The following is a 20356-nucleotide window of genomic DNA, read 5'->3' on the forward strand; positions in this document are numbered from 1 at the left end:
TGCAGCTGTGCACTCAAGTACTTACAAGTCAGACTTACTTAACTAACGTTTGACTAACAGCCCAGAATTATTCACCTCGATGTTACATTTCGTTTTTCATATTTCTCAGTGTGTTACAGCTACAGCACTCTGTGTTGCCAGTGCTCTGTTGCAATCATAGTAACTATGAGTGTAGCAGAAATGCTGAGTCACAGCCCGCAGCAGTGATGGAGCACCTGGTGGAAGGCAGGGCCAGCCCAGGGGAGCTCAGGAATGTGCAGTGCACCTGAGTGACAGGAAGGGCTGGAGCCCTTCCAGCCCCACTTAAGGGTTGGCAATGGAGGTGAGGGTATCTCTCTGGAGATCCCTGCCTACCTGAGGCCTTCCAGAGGTGAGCAGCTTCTTTCTTTCATTTCTGCATCCATGGCTGCTGCATATGGGCTTGTTCACATTTGCTGCAGCCAAAGGTTTTGCCACCCTGCGCTGTACTTTCCATCACATTGCAGTGTTACAGTGAGGAATTGGGAAAAACAAGTAGGAGGTAGAAGGGCATTTATCTCCTGAGGAAGGGTAGTGTGGGACGTGAGGTCAGCCCTTGTTCTGGGCCTTTCCTTTTAAATGGGCACCAATGAAATGATGAACATTGGCACTGAAGCCAAACACCACCAGGGCTGAGTGCAGTAAGTGACATGGCTAAAGCAGACACTGGGAGGATGTTTGCATCAGGGCCTTTTTCTCAATCATCAGGCAGATAATCTTTAAAAAGTCTCCAGGCTTTGGAGCACACGTTTGCTGGCATTTTTCATGGCTGTGATGCTTCAACATATGGCGCATGGCTTGTGGCACTTCATCTAAGACTTGCTCAAGTGAAATTAAAGCGGCTCTAATTTCTTCAGTCTCTCTGCTTGGCACTGGAAGAGGGCTCAGGAATGCTTCAGTGGAGGGTTGTGTCCCAAGCTCAGGTTGAAGGAAGGTCTTCTGGTGATACTTTGAAGTTCAGTTGTCTGCATCCAGGGATCCAGTAGCCTATGTTGCAGCACCATCTAAACTGATGCTCTTGTAAAAGCAAGAAGGAGATTTGAGTAGGCTGATGGTGGCTGCCATCTGTGTGACCGCAGCACCAGAGCTCGCACAGTTCTCAGAGGACACGTGTAAAGAGCTTTGCCATCTGATTGTAGATTAAAAAGAGGAAAAAAAAAAGCCACCACATTTTTTAAGGCTGTTATGCTGCAAAGGAAAATTGAAGCAATTTTGAGAGCTGATTTAAGTATACTATGTGGACAAGTCAGTGGGTGTAAATAGGGAAGCACAGTGTAGGGTGAGGAAGCATAATTGGTAAGTGAATCTCCTAACCTCAACATAAGTGACAGGCGTGTATAAAGACCACGTTGACCAGGTAGAATTAATGCATTAAATAGAAATGACACCCTTAGGTCCTGAGTAGTAGTGAAAGGCATGACTGGATGGGTTCTCCCATCAGACCCTGCATACAGGTGATCTATGCAGACCATTCTTTCCATAGTAACTGAGGAGTTCCCAGAGGGAATAAACTGAAGTGTGTGGTTTGGGTTTGTTTGTTTTTTTTGTTTTTTTTTTTTTTTTTGAGCATATGGAGACCAACCCACAAACTCATCTATTTGTGCCCCATCAGCAGATACATAGAGCCCCTCTTTGTACTGACTTCTGATGTGTGATTTCTGTGACAATTTGGTCTGGTCTGATTCACAGCCAGGGGAAGCCTGAGGACCAGCCTGACAGGTGTATCCCCAAACCTCTTCTGTACTGACATGCTATGAGCAGCAGAACTGCAGAGATACGTCTTCATGGATCTTCTCTTTGCTCCCGAATTACTTCATTGATTTAACTTGCAGATTCCTAAATAGTTCTGCTTAGCTTGCATTTAGAGGATGCTTTGAGCTGCATTTAGCAGTGCCAAGGCTGTTCAGTTCTGCGGAATAGTCTTTTCTTTGGGCAGTGGTGGATCTTGAGGACTATAGCTGTAGGGTTTCAGGATATGTGGTGGTGCTGCTGACTGCCTGGTACAGCTATGTGGCTGTGAGTGTGGCCTTGTTGCATCTCTCACTGAACTGTGCTGGAAGTGTGTTGGGAAGTACGTGTTGCTGTCTGTGATGGAGGGAGAGCCACTGATGTCCTTGAAGAGCCAGGAGAGACGCTGACAGGACAGTGCAAGGGAAGCAGGGGGCTGACAGTGTGTGAGGAACCCAAGAGCTTCCCTCAAACCTGCAGGCAGAACATGCCTGGGGTACGGCAGCAGTGCCAATGGAGGTGTGTTGGGGGGGTCCAGCAGGAGGTGCACCTGAAAGGGCAGAGGCAAGCATGTGAACTGGGGATTCCCTAGAGGCAGGCTGTTAACTGAGATGATCTGTTTTTATTTCCTCAGAGCTCTTGTCTATGCCAGCCGTAAAACGATTTTCTGTGTCGTTTGCAAAGCATCCGACTAATGGTACGTTTGCTTCCTTGATTTGACGTTCCCTCACACTTCTAACCCCATGCTCACATTCGGTTCTCCTCTCTGCACATACTCTCAGCCTTCTTGTGGTTTCTTGCGTGTCTGTGTACCCGGTGTCCATGCTTCACCTTCCCCCATTGTCTCCTTGTGACTGGCTTGTTCATTCATCTGCTGTTACTGCTCAGTGGTTCCTGTACTGTTTGTGGGAGGTCCGTCAGACTGCATTTTTGTCCCAGATGAATAATTAAGAGCAGTGACTGTGAATGGAATTCCTAAAGCAGCCTTTAAATCCACTGCTGATGTAAGGCCTTCTGCAGTGCTGCCTTGCAGGGGGTGGAGGTTGTGGGAAGAATGCCGTTGGACCTGAGGTGTGTGGGGGGAATGTCTACTTCATATCCTAAGAGCATCAGCGACTTTGGTCCTCAGCTTCTACACTGCGGATCTTCAGGCCTGGAACAAGAAGAGATCCTGGAAAAGTGCAGTCTGTGATGGGAGGGTGGGAGGTGCCAGCAGCATTCCTTAGCACAGTGGTCTTAGGAGGCTACGAAGCTACCAGTACTCCTATCTGCAGACTGGTTTGTTAGGTTGGGCCCTTGGTTTCTCCAGGCACGGTGGTGTTGGTGGGAGTGGTCTCACCTTTCCTGCAGACATTTTCCTGGGAATGGTCTCCAAAATATCCATCTGCTGTTGATGTGCAGTGCTGCCTTGGCCCTGCCACTTTCCCAAGCTAGGAGAAGATCAGCAGCGTGCCACACGGCGCGTCTTCAACCATCCTCACTCCTGTAATACTGGTAGCTATGACAAGGCTTGGTAAGGAGGGATGTCTGACAGTGCCTATGTTTATTCACTAGTAACCCATCACTGGAACTGTGGATCTCTTGAGGCTAAAGACCCCTAGCTCTGCTGTAGAAGATTCCTTGAGCTACTATTTATTATCCAAGCCGTGTGTAGAAGCTTTTGCAAACATTTGTTTCATAGCATTGCTCCTACCCATAACTCATGAGACAATTCAGAACCAAAGCAGATCATGGAAAGATACCGGCTTAAGCATTTCCGTCCTATGTGATCAGGGCTGCCTCTGAAATCCTGTTCTTAATAAATACAGAGAACTTCTGCTCTGTGTGATCTGTAAGGTGAAAGAAGTCCAGAAGGCGGTTACAAAGACCAAAGTTCTGGGAAAGCTGAAGGAGGGAGGGGAGGCTAAATGTGGCCTTACTGCTTCAGCTATCCAAAGAGAACCTACTTTCAGTTTGCTTGGTTTTGTTCTTCCCAGAAGGGGTGGCTGCTCAGTCTGCTTGTATGTCTGGGTGCCATCTGAGGAGATGTGTGTGTTAGCAGGATGTTCTATCTTGTCAACAGAACCAAGTGCCACCCTGTCCTAAACCATACTGTAAAGCAACTGCCCCCCACAGAAGTATAATAAAGTGAAACAGCATCAGGTTTTTCCCAAGCACCCAATGAATATTTCTTCATGGCAGAGTGCTTCTTAATCAAGAAAGCAGGTGTCCAGCAGGTGTGAGCATAGAGTTTGGCATAGATATAGCAGTGGTTTTAATGGGAAAGGTGTTTAGCTGCATGAACCATTTGCCTGAGGATGCAAAAGTTATTCACAGCCCTGAATCTGGATATTTCTATTCTGAAGAGCTGCCTCTACTTGATTAGGTGGGATGGGTGAAAGAGAGCAGTGGCCAAGCACAGGATCAGGCCAGATGGTTTATCACCTGATTTCATGAGTCTTGGCAGCAGGACACGAGTCTTGAGGCTGCATGAATAGGGGAGAAGACAGGCCTGTAGGTTAGGATCCTGTCTGCCATGCGATAGCAAGGACATCACAAAAGATTGCACAGGGCTCTCTTGAGAGTTTCGAGAAGGTACGTCAGCACTTCTTTTTTCCACACGCGCTAACAATGTGTTCTCAGTCGAGCCGTGCTGCCCCCAGCGCACCTCGCGCCGCCTCCAGACGGTCGGTGTCAGGTCACTTGTTCTCCCACATCTGATGAAGTGAGCCGCTGCGTTTGGATGCAGGACGCTGTGCTTTGTTGGCAGTTTGGATTTCTTGTCTGCTGCGAGGGTGAGTCTGGGACGATGTCCTTATGGTGCTGAACCTGAAGTGTACAGGACTTAGAACGTGTCCTGGAATTTTTTCAGTCGTCCGACTTCACTTACAAAGATGAAACCTCGCCATTCAGCCTGTGGTGGGACTGCCCACATGCACTGCGTTTGGCAGAGGCTGGGTCAGGCGGGAGCTTGCCCTGCTGCCTTCCGATCTGGGGTGCGTAGAACTCAGGGTGTTCCTGTTCTTAGTGTGGGAGGGACCGGGCTGTAGTGCGTGATGTGGGTCACCTCCTGCGCAGCAGCCCCGTTGCTGGCAGCTCCGTTTCCTACCTCTCTACATTTTTTCTGTTTCCCAGCTGCACCTCCCTGCTCCTCTCACTCTTTGTGGCCCCTTTCCTCCAGATGCGTTTGAGCACCACCACGTTGCCCAGTTGCTGCGCCGTTTTTCCTCTGACTATGCCACGAGCCGGAACATCTGCCTGGATGCCACTCTAGCCCATCACCTCCAGCAGTGCTCCTACCACCTGCGCCTCTTCAGGAGCTGGCTGATCTCAGGGCAGGATGACTTGGAGTGTCTTTACGGTACTGCACGCTGCAGCTGCCTTAGTCCCGTGCTCTTAGAGCTGAGTGGGGACCACTGTATGCTTGAGAATGCAAAGTATGCTTTGCTTCTAAAAAAAGGAAAAGCCTTTCCCCTCACTGCATCCCTTACATCTCTGGATTGCTGCTGCAGCAAGGCGTGCGGGCTGTTGTACCGGCAGTTTTGTAGCCTTAGGAGCAGCCTTTCCACGTGGAGCCAGTGCTCTTTGTGTAGCTCTAACTCTGCTCTTTCCATCCTGGGCAATTGTTCATTGCCTTCTTCCTTTATCCAGGGTAAGCCAATAAGCTTTCTGCAAATGCTGTTTTCCTGCCAGCGTGGTGTCCTGCTGATGTGATACACCTGCCCGGGTCTCAGTAGCGTGCTGCTTAGTGTTCCCTTATTGATGGAAGAACCGAAGGGTTGAGAGTGTGGAAAGAAAGGAGAGTAAGGAGGCACTGCAGCTGATCACGGGCAGAGTGAAGGAACGTGCAGTGGAAATTTATTTAGGGGAAATGAGTGCTTATGGGATTGTGTTGTTTAGAGAGACCAAGTTAAGCTAGGGTAGACGCTGAGCTTCTGTGCGTCTGCATTGCATGGCATCTGTTTCACCTGTTAGGAAGTTTGCAGCGTGTCAGATGGGGGGAGGCAGGTGATTCCAGTGCTAAATCTATAAATCAGTTATAAATCAGTGCTTCTTGGCTATTTGTCAGCCTCTGGCACAGGTGGGAAATCTGATGCATTGAGGTCTCAGTGCTCCTAAGACAAGCAGGAGATTCCTCTCTGAGAGGGGTATCTGGCTGCACCATAAGACCTGCTCGGTGCATGTGGCTTGCTGAATGTGTGGTGTGATGCATGGAGTTCTTTTTTCATTCAGACCCATATGTGGCAGAGGCAGCCATAGCACACCTTTTTGGGCAGGGAAGCAACAGGATCAAACATCTTCAAAGCCTAGAAAAGAGAATTTTTTATATACAGCCTGTTTATTCTCGATTCAGCCCTTTCTACCGAGTAGGCAGCTTGGAGATGGCAGTTGCTTTTCATCTATAATTAGGACAATCCTTGGTCTCCTAGCAACAAATACTAAAGAGGATCAAAACTGCTTCAAGGGATGAGATACTGGAACAAAGCAGACCGCTCCAAAGCTAAAGCTGAGCTTCCTCTACTGCAGATCTCAACCTTCCCACGTGAGCTCCAGCAGAGAGAGGAAATGAGTTCAGCACTTTGGGCAAATAAACTCCAAATATTGCAGTATGATGCTGGGTTGTACCACCTATTCTAATGCAGCCGGGCTGATGAGCTCTGTGCATCAATGTAGTGAGTTTCCTATGTGGAAATCAGATGTCTGCACTCAGTAAGTTCTTTTTTTTTCTCCTCAGCTTGACTGCCATTCAGAGTGCAGTTAATTAGTGCCTTTGGAACCCCTGCTTAGAGAAGTTTCTCCTGTCTTTGTAGCTGAAAGTCCAAATTTATCCTATGTAAAACTATGTACTCCCCTCCCCCCCTCTCCTTCTTGGCTCTCAGGTATACTTCCACCTAAACAAAAAAAACAAGCAAAAGACAGAAACAAGGAGATAAAAGTATGTGCTTGGCATCCATAGCTGGAAGGATCAAGCCTTGAAGTGATCGTTCTGGAAATCCATGTTCATCCAGTTTAGGAAAGAAAGGGTGTGAAGTGAGTTCATGTTGGTAATGAATAGCAGTGATAATAACTGCAAAGGTCAGCTGTGAGGAAACAGGAGCATGGGATAGTGAGCGACTGGGCAGTGAAACAGCAGGTGTTGTTCAGGGTAAATCCATGTTGGGTAACATGAGGAAACGGCCCCAACTTCACGTAGAGCTGACCATCACCACTGGGAAAAGGGAGACATCTGCAGTCTGGGAAGGGTGGTTTTGGTGGTGGTGTGAGTGGCCTGGAGAGGAGCAGTGGGGATCTGCAGGTTGGCCTCTGCTTCAGCACAAGAACTGGGATGTTTCCTATAGACCAAACAGGAGGCAGCATAAAATAGGAATGAATTTTTAAAAATACCAGAAACAGAGTGAAACTCCTCATAACTCTGCACGGGGGTGTTAAAAGTGCAGCTGAACTTGAGTGGAGACTGGAATGTCATGAAAAAGCTGCCCTGTGTTCAGAACAGTTCTGAGCTGTGAGGTCACTGCAGGCCTGGGGGAGGAGTCCCCCCATGCTGTCTGCTCTTGCAGCCCTTCATGGATGTACGCTGCTGGCACTGTGGGCAGGGAGCTGCTGACCAGAACAGACCTTCAGGCTGGCTGTGCAGGCTTAGATTTAGAAGGGCTTTCTAGCAGAAGTCCTAACTCGTGTGCATATTACGTACATGCATACAAACACTTATGGGTATACAGGGGGCATGCTGGAGCTCTGCCAGCAAAATACAGCTCAACTGACCAAGTGTGTTGGAGGGGAACTTGCTGAGTGTGCTTTCTCCATACCCTTCAGGATCTGTGCTGAGACTGGGGCAGGTGTTCTTTGTTCCAGAGGAGCTGACGTACAAAGCTTTGGCACGTAGAACTTTGGGGATGTATCAGTGCCACTGCTCTGTCTCTTGCTTTCAGGATTTCCACTACGCAGGAACAGGCAACCTTTCCATGCCAACACAGCTCCCAGCCAGATAGCTGTGTAGTAACTTGGTAATTGCTGCCAATGAAAACATGTATGCTGATGTTCACAACTCTTAGGTAGAAGTGTAATACGCAAAAACAATTGATTTGGGCCAAAAACACTTCTCACCTGAGCCTTCCTTGGCCTCTGTCTATCAGTACTATTGTTGGTGTCACCCCTTCCTTTGACACTGGATCTTTGATTTCTTCTCTTTATTAGAGGTTTGCCCATGCAGTCCCATCCCTGTCAGTGCCTCCAGTGTATCTTGCAACAACATTGCCTTGCCCTATCTTGTATTTAAACTACTTTCCATTGTCTTTGGATAACTGGATAGCTGAGTCAACTTTGGTCTCTCTGAAGACAGATTCTGTTGAGAGCTGACATGAGCCTCCCTCTATGCTTCTCCAACGCCATCTCCAGTCTACTGGTCTTTAAAGTCTTTACCTCACTGCTTTCCTTTAGCTTTGTCTCGCAGGGTGCCTGTGAGAAAATAATGAATAAACACTCTTCCTTATTCAGGAAGGACTTTTCAGCAAGAGAAAGAACAACATGGTGATTTTTTTTCTGTCTCACATTCCCTTGTTCTAGCCAAAGATTTGTTACCCTTCATGTCTCAATTAATGTTTGTAGGCACTTTGTGGTGTAGGTAACCCCCCTCGATGGCTGGAGGGTTCTTCATCTCCAGTAGCTGTTATGGTAGTGGATGCATGCAGCACTGCAAAGTGGTCATGTTCTGATCTGTGGCCTCCTTGCATGGCATGTAATCACTCTAAATACCATCTGCTGGCTCAGGTTCCTTGCCTCTTGCAGACCTGGGTTAGATGAATGCACTGGGGCAAAGACTGACAAAATCTGGAGGTGTCTGAAGGACTGGAGCAGTGACATTTGTAGCAGACAATCTGGGTGCTCCAGGTTCGTAGGGGCAGGGACCAATTTTAGCCTGTCAGTGTGCTGAGCTGCAGTTTTGGTGTGTGCATCAAGAGCCATACACTTTTTTGCATTTCAAAGTAACTTTTCTTACCTGTAGGAACGGATCCAATTCCTTTCCTTTTTACATTTTTTTTTTTGAACTCCAAGGGAGGGAGCTTAGGACACGCAGAATGGGAAGCCTGGGCTTAAGGAGTTTAGAGATCTTTAAATAAGAGAAGCAGAGCAGAAGGAGTCTTACTCCCATATGCCCAGAGACACTTTTATTTCTTTCTTGCTCCTCTGACAGTTTCAGGCTGGTTTAGTGCCACAGAGCACTATCGGGAAGCTTGGATGAAGAGAAAAATGCTTTGCTGTAATGGCTGCTGACTCAATAGCAAAGAATTTATTGTGAGTGGTTGTGATTCAGCTTAGCTCTGAGCAAGAGTCTGTTAGATGTTGATACGACTTCTACTGATTCAGGGTTTGCAGACAATGAGGTCTTCTTTGGGGACACATGGCTCAAACAGCTGCATGGGGAGGGGTATATTAGGTATATTAGGCGTGCTGAGAGGTTCTTTTCCCTGTCTTTGCAAAGGCAGCAGTGCACCATGACTGACCGATGAGGTGGTCTGTGTCTCAGGCTGGAGTTGAGACATCGATGCTGGGAGCCCTGGGAAATTCTGCTGACTTCACTCGAGTTTTGTTTAGCTTCTGTAAACTGTGGAACTACACCAGGTTTTCCCCCATAACCAAATATTTTAGCAAAAGAGACACGGGCATTGCAGCAAACCTGGCTGCTGCTAGGTGTTTCCTCCTCCTCCTTTAGCATATGCCTGGATGCTTGCTTTCAGGTCTTTAACTGCATGTGATTGCCTAATGGTGATTTGGTGATTTTCTTGGCCTAGAAAAGGTGACTTTAGTCCTGAGTGTGGCGGTGGTTTGGTTCCCAGACTGCCTTGCTCCTTACGCCGTGAGTAGTCCTGCGGAGACTTAGCTTGCTGTTTACTCCATTCATTTTCTGATTGCGTTTCTTTCCAGGTTTTGAAGGCTGTTCCATGGTTCCCACCATTTATCCCCTGGAGACCTTGCACAACTCCCTCTCTTTGCGGCAGGTCAATGAGTTCCTGACGGCTGTGTGCAGGAGTTGCAGTGAATCACATGTTCAGTCTACTGCAGGTACTGATGAGGTGGGCTCATCTCTGGGTAGGGCAGAGCAGAGCCAAAGCAAGCAGTTAAGGACTTCTGGTCTTTTACATTTTGGGGGCAAACTGAGCAACAAGCACAGTCACAGGTGCCTGTTCCAGGTGTTCTAACCTCACAGTCTGCTGCGGGATCCAGCTCAGAGCCATCCTAGGCCACACACCTGAGGGATGAGTGGCTGGCCGGGTCTGTCTGCTTCTGGTCAGCGCAGCGATTTGGAGACAAGCTCCAGCTTGGGAAATCCAAGGCTCAGGTTCCCAGGGTCTGGGGGTGGACACAGCTCTGTATGTGCACTCTTAAACTCTTTCCTGAGTGCCTGTTAGTGGTTGCTGGGGAATGTAGACTCATTGTGGCCATTCTGTTTTCTCTCTGCCTGAAAGTTATTGACCTGTGTATTTTTTTTTTTCTTAAAGCTTTGTTTGATTCAATGATTGGCAGCCAAATACCAGGGGACCCCTTTATGTCTCAGCGAATTCTGTCATCATCCTCTTTCCCATTGCGCCAGAGGTCGGATAAGCCCCCTTGGTGTGAGTGTGCTCTCTTCTTGATCAGGGGTGAATGTGATGGAGAGGGAGGGGAGAAGAGGGTGGAATGGTAGAAGCCGGATACTGGTTTTATGCTTTGCCATCAATGGAACAGTATCAGAATGGGGAAGTAGGTAAAAGGAGATTTAAGTCATATGCCCTGTAGAAAGCTCCCAGAGACAGATGGAAAAGGGGCTCTTTGCAGTACTGTGTATTACAGGGAAATCTGCTGTTCAATGGATAATCTCTCTAGGCATCCTCTGCTGAGTGCCACAGGACATGGAGAGTCTGAATGCACTTCATTTTCATCTCAAGTTCTGTGCTTCTCCATGACACATGGCCAACCCAGTGTCAGCATGTGGAAGCACTTCCTTACCCACCAGCCACATACATGCCATACTCAGAGCTCTACAGAGGATAGCCTTCCATTTAACTCTTCACTTGTGGGCTTTTCTGTAACCCCTTGCTTGTCACGGTCTCTGCTGAAGTGATGACTTCACTTGAGAGTTTGTCCCCTTTGCTGATCTGACTGCATCTTGAAGGGGAAAGACCCATCAAACAGTTCAACAGCAAACACCTTAACACAAGTCAGTGTTGCCAATGAAAGGCAGGTAAGCTCTTCTCCTAGCTGTTGGCTCCTTTTGCCTGAAGAACTATTTGCTGAGCTGTCACTGAGGTCAAGGAACTGATCTGGCCAACAGCAATTGTTTAGTCCTCCCCCTTTTAATGGACTAGATATAATCTAAATCTGTTCTCTAGTTTCACTCACTGTACAGCATAAGAAAAGAACAGTCACTGGTGGAGAAGTATTTATTTTTCCAGAGACAATTGTAGTTCAGCATTCAGGGATTGTGTGTGGCAGGATCCAAGGGCAGTGAGGTTAGAGACGAGTGTCCCATAATAGTGAGGGAATGAAAGAAAGCTTTTCCACTCAATACCCAACATGAAGTTTTGTGTTGCTCTATAATGTCAGTGTAGCACTGTATAACAATGTAAGTGTGGATTTTGTGCTTGTGATTTCATGAGCTGAACTGCTGCACACCGAATAGCAGCTGCAAGCTCCTGCCAGGGTGCATGACACATAGGTGACCCTCACCCATTTCTTGTAGAACTGCGGGATGGTGACAGCTTGGGTTTGCTCAGGCTTTGGGCTTAAGAAATATCAGCTAAATGTTTTATGATTTTTCCTCCTCTTTGCAGACAGCAGTGGCCCTTCCAGTACTGTCTCCAGTGCAGGCCCATCCTCCCCAACCTCTTTGGACAGCTGCACTCGTTTCAACTTCGCTGAGAAACTTTCCGTCAGTCCCCCCAAAAATGAGGAGCAGCTGAGTAGCCAGTCCCCTGAACAAGAGAGGCAGCCTGATAGTGGAGGGCTTGGTGTGGAAGTGGGCATGGCTGGGTTGTCAGTGACGGAGCCCAGCGCCCCAGAGACCTGGAATGAGGACCCAGAGCCAGGTGTGCTCCCAGAACTGTGCAAGAAGGAGCTGGCAAAGGAGAACTCTAACCTGGAGGAAAAAAGTGTGATGGAGGTGGAAGAAGATTCAGCTGAGGAAATGTTAGATCCAATTAACGTAGGGAAACCAAAGAGTGGTGCAGAGTCTGAGATGAGGCCAGCTGGGGAGAGAGTGAAGCCAGGTGAGGGAGGTATAGGGGTAATGACTGGCCTGGATCAGTCTTGGCTGGCCAAGAACATCTTGGTGCCCTGTGAAGAGGAGCTTCTGGGAGAAGAGTTGGACCCAGAGCATGCGAGTGAGGAACCATTTGTGGGCTGCAGTGCTCAGTCAGACCAGCTTCTGTCTGGTCAGCTGTGTTGGGAACAACCGCTGCCTCTTGAGGAGAGTGTGGAGGGGCTGCAGCCACCATGTCAGGAGGATCAGCAGAACTAGCAGCTCACTGGACAGCACACTGTGAGTGCTTCTAGCCTGGAGGCAGCCTGGAGGCAACTTCCTGCACAGCACTTCATGCAGATGGTTGTCCATGGAACAAGCCATGTCCCCAGTCCATAGGACTCCAGGTTGCGGAAGAGTCTGCTCTGCTCCTACACAAGCCAGCTCTTTGCCATCCAGCAAGAGACAATACTTCATCTGCCATGTTAAACGAACAACAAATGCACCTCCATCGAGCAGGGATGTGGCACTGTGTTGGTTCAGCGTTTCCCTAGGGCTGTATGCTCACTGGGACAGTGGAGGATTGGAATTGCTGAGGCTTTTGGAGTGGTGAGTCCAGAGGAGACAAATGCTCCATGGAGATTAGTAGGCCCACAGCCCTCAGGGAAGGCATTCTGGGCTCAAAGTAATCGGGTTCTTCACAACCATCAGCCTCCTCTCTCTGTTCCTTCTTTCTCCTTCTCTTGATCCCCACTACTGGCTGCCAAAAACTGATCCAGAGAGGCAGTAGAGGGAAGAATAGGAAAAGGAGAAAGCGTTCTGAGTGAGTTTGAGAAGGAGAGCAATGGGAAGAACAGGTTCAAGACTGCTACTTGCAAGAAAAAAACCTCTCTCTGGAGTGGACTTGAATGTTTTCCTGCTGCGCTGGGCTGACAGGAGCCAGGGATCCAGCCAGAGAGAGGTGTGCAGGGAGGACACACACGGGTTTTTCTAGTCCCCAAGGGTCATGTGAGGTAAAGCTTTGAACTCTTGGTGACAGAAATTAAGAGAAACTGCTATTTGAGCAAATCAGGATTATTAGAAACCAATAAGAAGAAAACTTTATTCTATATAAAATGAGAAATATTTAATACATATTTATGTAAATGAGTTGTGAGCGCAAGCCTGAGGGCAACGTTGACACAGCAGTCCCTGCCGCATCCTGAGGGCAGGACAGGGCTGTGCCTCTTGCGCCTCCTGTGTTTATGGACAAGTCTGCGTGTTTGTCTGTAGCTACGATATAGGTTTTTGTGAAGCTCTGCCCAAAGATCTCTGTGCTGTGTTGTGATGTGTGTTCACAGTAAATCTCTGCTGTGGGTCTCGTGTCTGTCTTAGCTGACTTGTGCAGCAGTGTGTGTGTGCCAGATCTTGCTGATGCTCAGGGCAGCAAGCCTTGCTGGTTCTCGGCCATTCTGGAGGAAGAAAAAACTGTGGTCAAGTCACTGCTGAAGTGAGTGTGTACACGTGGGGTTTGCTTGAGAAAGCCAGATGCTTCTTTTCATTCTCCTTGTTTGAAGAACTGATTGTGTGGGGGAAGAGGACCTGGCTGCCCAGAACCCGCAGTGGTTGCTGTAGAGTGAAGACTCTGGTTAGTGTTTGGAAAACTCTCATGTTTTCCTTCTCACTGGTTCCAAGGACATCCTGTGTAATGTTTCCTCATGCCCAACAACTCTACCTTTCAGTTTGGGTGTTTCAGGTGATGTCCATTTGTACTTGAAATGCAGTAGATCTTACAGTGGCTTTGAGTGCAGCTCTGCCCCAGGAGGAAACCCACGCCCTTTCTGCAGGGCTTTGTGCTGGGATCTGGGAGAAGGCCTGCTGTGTGCTCATGGAAGAGCTCTGGCTTTTATTGGCAGTATGGTATTCAGGTTTGGATGAGCAGCTTCCCTGGCCTGTGCCTATCAGGGCTGAGGTTGCTAGGCGTTGGTGTGGCCTGGTCCTGAGAGTTGGCCGTGTGGAGTAGCTCTCCAGATCCTTCTCAGGGCCCTCAGGCAATGCCTGTGCACTGCTGCAGTTCTGCCCTGCTGTGGTCCTCCTCTCAGGCCCACGAAGGGCCCAGCTGTTGCCACCAGCCGCCCTGAGCTCTCTGTCATGCTGCACAAACAGTGGTGCACTCCCCTCCCACTGCAGCTTCTTCTGAGATCTGCAGCCCCGTCCCTGCCTTTTTTTTTTTTTGCTCTGTGTTCCTCGGTGCAGTGTTTCCTCCAAAGGGCACCTGAGCAGCAGAGGAGCTGAACTGGTGGCCTCAGCCCAACCTGACTGCAGCCGGGCACAGCAGGAGCAGGTAGCTTCTGTCCTCGTTTTCAGCTGAGCAGCAGAAGAGCCCAAAAGAGTTACTTTCCCTTCAGAGGAGCTGTGCAGCAGGGCAGAGGTGTGCTGCTGCCATACGGATGGGCCTCATCACGCTGCACCAGCACCATGTGCAGGCCCTGCTGCACGCCCTGCTGACCGCTGGCTCCAGGCTGGCACTGCCCAGCTGTGCCTCCCACACTCGGGGGATGTTTCCAGTTCCAGGGGAGCTGTGCCAGGCAGAGCAGCCGTTCCTGAGGATCAGAGGATGGACAGAGGGCTGCGGTGCAGTTCTGTGAGGCAGCATACACTGCAGTGGCTGCACACACAGCTGTGCCTGCGGGCACCCCCAAGGGCCAGGAGACGGCTTTGGGACTGCAACAGTGAGCAGCCCTCCCCAGGAGGCAGATCTGCCCCAGCCTGGGCATCCCTTCTGCAGGGCTGAGGGCAGGGCTGGGCCACGGCAGCAGATGGGGAGAAGCAGTGCTGCACACCCCTGCCCACACCATGCACACTTAAAGAATGGTTTGAAACAGCTGGAAGTGTTCTTGTTCGCAATTAATGTGGCTTTATTATTAATGTGTTGGGCTCCTCTCTTGACAGTAGTTAGTTACAGAGTATTTCATATGGAAAAGGGCAAAAGGACAGAGGTTGAGGAACTAAATTCAAACAGAAATATGATGCTGAAGAAAAGAATCAGGGCTCTGTTTTTAAAACATTTAGCATAGAAGCTGGGAGCACAAGTTGCCATTTCAATACAGTTAAGACGTTCACTTTTTTCTTTTTTAATTATAGGTTTAAAATAGTATTTTGTACCTATTACATACAGGAAGATTACGTGTTGTTGCCCACATGCAGAAACAAGCAAAAGCAGAGTTTAACTGTTTCTCTCTGTAGTGTTCTATTACCTCTGGCTCTGGATGGGTTCTGCTGGCTCCTGCAGGCTGAGCAGAGTCTGACTCTTTACAAATTGGAATTTATACAGTTCTTTTTCCCCATAGTTTCAGAAGATCACAAGGGAGAGAGAGGAACTGAAGGCAGAAGAAACTGCCACAAAAGTCTGAAAAAAACTGTGGAGTCTTGAGGACACAGAATTGAACTGGGGAAAGATTGAGCAGTCTGAGCAGCACAGCTGCAGAGTGCAGGAGCACAGCGTGCAGAGGGCAAGCGTTTGCACTGAAACATGTGCCAACAACTGCACTCCTGCTGGGAGGATGCAGGCACCTTGCAAAGCCTCACTCTTACTGCTTAGTTAGAATTGCTTCAAGTTTAAAATTGAGAAACATTCATATGTGGGTCTATCTAAAGTTAGTGCATCAGCTTTTATACCTAGCCGTGCTGAGGGATCCAAGGACCCAGTCAATGAAGAGGTCATGTTTATTTCTCTAGCTACCCGGCACTGGACATTGGGCATTTTATTCCTGCAGATGGCTGCCATCCAGTCCCATTGACAAGTGAACCAGGATCTCCCCAAAGCACCGAAGGCAAAACCCCAGAGCAGTGTCTGGGAAAAGCATAAGTAGGTCCGTTACTGCCTACAATTGCTTGCTTTACCTGACATTCATAGAAAATAATCCCACTGGGTTGCAGAGAATGACATTTATTCTGGCAGAAACACTGTGATTCCATGGTTAATGTGAATATAGCCCAGGGATTTCAGAAATCCCCCAGTAAGTTCACACACTCCTACCAAGGAGTATGTTTGAAAGGGCTGACTGTCCCAAGGGAGAGGCTGCTAGCCTCAGGCTTTGTCCTGCAGCTGCTGGGTTTCAGACATAGCCTCGCAGGCTGCAAGCAGAGATCCCTTCTGTTGCCAGCAAATTCTCCGTGGTCCTTTTGTTGTTCTTCAAATTGCAGCATCTAAGTATTTGTACTGAGAAACCTCTGAGCTGACACCAAGAGCACGTAGTGTACAGTTAACACGTATAAATTAAAACAGTAAATCCAAACAAAAAGCAGCTTAAGATCAATAAATATATAAATTAAATGCAAAATAAACCCATTCCCTAGAAGCTCCATTTTAGTTCTAGGAGCAATTTTCTAAGCAGCATTTTCTTTGTGTCAGCTGCTAGAAAACAGTAGCAAAGAAAATGAAGTGTCCTAGGCAAGTACAGCCCATCGTCCTGGGATACTTACTGTGGAATCAGACCTCGGCTCAGGGCCAAGCACAGTGGGTGACGCAGCAGATGGAAATACTTGTATGCCAAGCCTTGCAACAGTGCTTTCTATCTCATCTCTCCTTCGTCAGAGGAGCACAACCTACTGCTGCTCATTTTGTCTTACAGAAAGTTAAAGTCATCCCTATCATAAGATGGTCCAGGTTCTGGCAAAGGCTTCCTGCTGCTGCTGACGCAGCGCACTTGGGCACCAGCACTCTCAGAATTGGTTCCCCTGCAGGGGCAGCCCCACGGCTGGAATGGGCTTGTATGCCAAGGAGGTTCTGGGTTCAGCAGCAATGGTGCCCTCGGAGCACACAGCTACATTGCTTGCCAGGGTGGCCATACAGCAAAGACACCACAGGTTGCCAGCTGCAACCACAAGTAGCTCCTCTGTGCTGGCAACACATGTACATCCCTGAAACAGGTATGGAGAAGCTATGAGCTAACACAGTCACTGATCTACTTCCCCCAGGTGTTTCTGCAATGCGTCCTTCCTCCTCATCCCACAGGTTCTAGTCTCCAAATCCTGGGTGTGCATTTTTGACGGGGGCAGTTTAGGCAACAATGCTTGAACACAGGTAAGAAGCTGGGCTGTTGGCATACATGTAGCAAAGAAGCTGCTGTTGCTTGCAGAACTGGCCCACATCAGCCCTACGGGCCAGACACTACCATCTCAGTATGGCATGCGAGTTCCTCAGCTGCCTCACCACACTCCTTAGTAAAACCTTTGGTTTACCACAGTGGGGAGGTTTCTCAAAGCTCATAGGCCAACAGAGGCCAGGTTGTTGCAGCCCTTCTGCTTTAGAACCGGCTGTGGTTGTGCGTTTGGATTCTCTCAAGTGTGACTGTTCAGGTAGCGGCCCCTCTGTGCCTCTGCAGATTGGCCACTTGGTGTGCAAAACTCAAGTTAGCAGGTTAGGAATGTGCTCTTCGCAGCAAAGAGCAACAGGCTGAGCATTCTCCTCTCAACCCAAGATGTCATTCAGTATGGCTCCTGAGCACAGAGAGCCAGCATTGCAGGAGTCTGCAAGCAAGTATTTGGGACAGAAGCCTGCAGAAGTGGCCAGCAGTGGCCCTGCCCAGTTGGAGTACAAATCTCCTCACCTAGAACACCACCTGTATGCTCACGATGGGAGATGGAAGAATGCCCTTCACTGTCACCCTGTGATTGGAAAGTTTGACTTTCCCTCATTATCTCAGTCCATTTACTTTGCAAATTAGTTTTCTTCTCTATCTCCCTGCCCCCAAACACCGTCAACATGCAGCAGCAGCATTTTAGCCCTCACCAGAAAGACGAGGGTCGTGGTGCTACAAGTTAAATGGCAAGGCAGCCAGGAAGAGAGTGGAACAAGCTCTCATAGCAGCAAGGCAGCCAAGATAGCCTACAGAAACTGTACAGGCAGCAGAATAAAGCAGGGAAAGTGGAAGCGCCCCTGGCCTGCAACTGCTCTTGCACAAAACTAAGCTCAGTCCAGAATATTACAGAGCCCTGCACTTCTTTCTCACGGCATCCAGTGCTGAGCTAGATGGGTACCCGATTGCCTGACAAATGGGAACCATGTAAAGGATTAAACCAGAGAAGACCTGGACTGTGATTAGATGGCGTCTCTGATGTTGCATCGGTGATTGGAGTCGATGAATGAACGTGAAGTGGGGCTGGGAGATTTAGAATTCAATCTTACAGGCTGGGAAAGATTCGTCCTGCATCACAACAGTGCTGCTGCTTGCCAGTACCATGATGTTTAGCTCCTGCTGTTTCTCATGTGTCTGCTGGTACCATTCCCGTGTCACCTCAGTATCATGTGTTGGGATCAACGTCACCTGGGGAAAAAAGAAGCAGACGTGATTATCTGAGAACAACTGCAGTCATAAACATTGCCTGTAAAAGCCAAGGCTAAAATTTCTCATTGATTTTGGAACACTGTCCCCTTGGTACTGCTTGTTCTACTTAATGTCTTTCAGATGTCAGATTCTCCAAGGCAGAGCTGCTGCTTTACTTTATGCAGTACCAGAACAACGAGGCTCTGAGTTGGCTGCAATCTGGCAGTACTACCACAATAACGCTGAAAACGGCTGCCGTACAGGGGAAACCATCAGCAGCGCTCCAAAAACAGCCTTAGAAAGAACCCTCAGTGTCAGAAGGGACAGTGCTGAATGTCACTCCTATTGGGCCGATTCTGGACTTCGTATACCTCCTGACCCCAGCGTGCAGCTCCAGGACTTTGAAATCTAAGGCTGCTTCATCTGACAGAGCACACATGCTTTCCTGTTTCTGTCTTCAGAAACAGTGCCCACCCTGCTGGATCTCCTACAGACCTGACTACGCAGGAAACATGACTAAGAATACTTTTTTTTTTTTAAATCACTAATGAAAGTTAGCATCTGTCACTAATAAAGTCTTTGAGCAAGAAGGGCTAGCAACAAGTGCCACAGGACGTTGTGATGAAATGTAGGCTGCAGCGCTGCTTGTTTTCACTCGCTGATAGGCTCATCGTGGAGCAGATGAGCAGGCACGCACGATCTCTACATGCTTCCTCGGAACGACGCGGAATGGAGAGCACCTGATTGCACTCACATCATCCTGAGGGTGCCCTCCTCCTCTTCAGAACATTCTACAAAAACTGCAGAGCAACGCGTGCCCAGTACCGTTTATACCCTCTTAGAGACTTCCTCTGAGCGTGTTTGTCACACGCCCTTTCTCTCCAGTGCTTGTGACACATGGAACATTACACGCATTCTTTGGCAGTCCTATGACCTACCTGCAGGTTCTCCCCCCACTGAGACTTCCCTTCCAGGAGCGCATCCAGCACTGCACGGCTTGGTTCTCCGTTGGCCGCATCGTTCCCACTCACAACATAGTACGACGCCCGAACTCGTTTGAAGAACTCTGGATCTGTGTTCTTTCCGCTGCAGTGGTTGGGGATGTAAGCCAAGTCCACATAGACAGGAGGCCCCGTGGGCACAGGCAAACTGCTTTTGGGACTATTGGAAGCTTTGGAAAAAGAAAGCAGAGGCTATCAAAACCCTTCTGGAGTGAACAAACACAAATTCACACCGAGGAACAGGGATTTCAGAAAGGTTTTTCCCCGCAGTTAAGATTTATCTGGGCTCAGAAACAATCTGGGTGGATTTCTGAGCCAGTGCTGGAAGGAAATAATGGGAAAGGGAGTTCTGCTGTTCTTTGAGGATGGACTGGGGGGCTCTAGGCTCTGAACTCTTTCCTGAAGAAGGGAAGCAAAAGTTCCATTATTAGCTTTTGCAGAGTTGTTATCCCAATCAGTACTTAGTTCTAGCTTATTTCTTTTTGTTTAATAACCTACTTTTGCTAAAGAAACCTGTGCTTTGACCTCTGTGTGCCTTTCTCAACTGCAGTGGGTTTTTTTTGGAAGTTCCACCCTGGCTTTCTGCCATCCCTGAGAATCACTGCTGTTCCATGGACTCTAACGCTTTCCTAGCAACACTGCTGCTACTTTTCTACATTTTTTCTTAATTTGCTGCTTTTTATGTTTATGAGATGAAAGATGTTATTGTACTCAGCAGTATATATGCATATATAGATACAACCCGTGGAAGGACTGCCCCTTCTGTGGAGTCGCAAAGGCGTTTGTCTTCTGCTCTCTATTCTGGACACTTCATTCTGTGAGCATAAAGCTGCCAACACCATCCTGTACATCTCCTTGTGCTGCCTAGCTGCAGCACAAACAAATCCCCACCCATCACAACCCCTGGTCTCTATTCCTCATCCCAAGTTTAGAGTTGGGCAACTAGGAGCACTTCTCTGAGCACAAAAATCCTGTATATTTGTTGTAAGCTTCCCTTCAGGCTTACGCACCCAGGCACTGCATCTTTACTTTCTGCATGGTGGTTTCAAGACACAGCCATTCTGTACAGACACACTGCTAATATCCTGCTGTAGGCTCTCTGCTGG

The 20356-nt window shown here is 48.6% G+C and overlaps 2 protein-coding genes across 11 annotated transcripts in view; one reads left to right on the plus strand and one right to left on the minus strand.

Annotated features, from left to right (window-relative positions):
- The window catches only part of PPIP5K1 (diphosphoinositol pentakisphosphate kinase 1), a 41609-nt gene extending 28295 nt beyond the window's left edge, over positions 1–13314 (plus strand). For 6 of the 10 annotated variants that reach the window (XM_042837126.1, XM_042837125.1, XM_042837127.1 and 3 more), the window contains exons 28-32: positions 2381–2443; positions 4907–5086; positions 9649–9786; positions 10224–10337; positions 11535–13314. In XM_042837126.1, coding sequence (XP_042693060.1) covers positions 2381–2443; positions 4907–5086; positions 9649–9786; positions 10224–10337; positions 11535–12220 — 1181 coding nt within the window. In that variant the 3' untranslated portion in view covers positions 12221–13314. Of the gene's footprint in view, positions 1–2380; positions 2444–4368; positions 5087–9648; positions 9787–10223; positions 10338–11534 lie in introns of those variants that run through there. The other 4 variants (XM_042837131.1, XM_042837132.1, XM_042837130.1 and 1 more) reach the window with 3 other exon arrangements.
- Positions 13315–14814: 1500 nt separating this feature from the next.
- Positions 14815–20356, minus strand: part of MAP1A (microtubule associated protein 1A) — a 31157-nt gene continuing 25615 nt past the window's right edge. Inside the window, exons 5-6 of the mRNA XM_042837120.1 lie at positions 19188–19420; positions 14815–18249 (exon numbers count right to left, since the gene is read on the minus strand). Of these exons, the coding sequence (XP_042693054.1) occupies positions 18094–18249; positions 19188–19420 (389 nt within the window). The 3' untranslated portion in view covers positions 14815–18093. The remainder of the gene's footprint in view (positions 18250–19187; positions 19421–20356) is intronic.

Source organism: Centrocercus urophasianus, unplaced genomic scaffold (assembly GCF_019232065.1).
Source record: "Centrocercus urophasianus isolate 14NV4802_14NV808 unplaced genomic scaffold, USGS_Curo_1.0 seq_68, whole genome shotgun sequence".
NCBI lineage: Eukaryota > Metazoa > Chordata > Aves > Galliformes > Phasianidae > Centrocercus > Centrocercus urophasianus.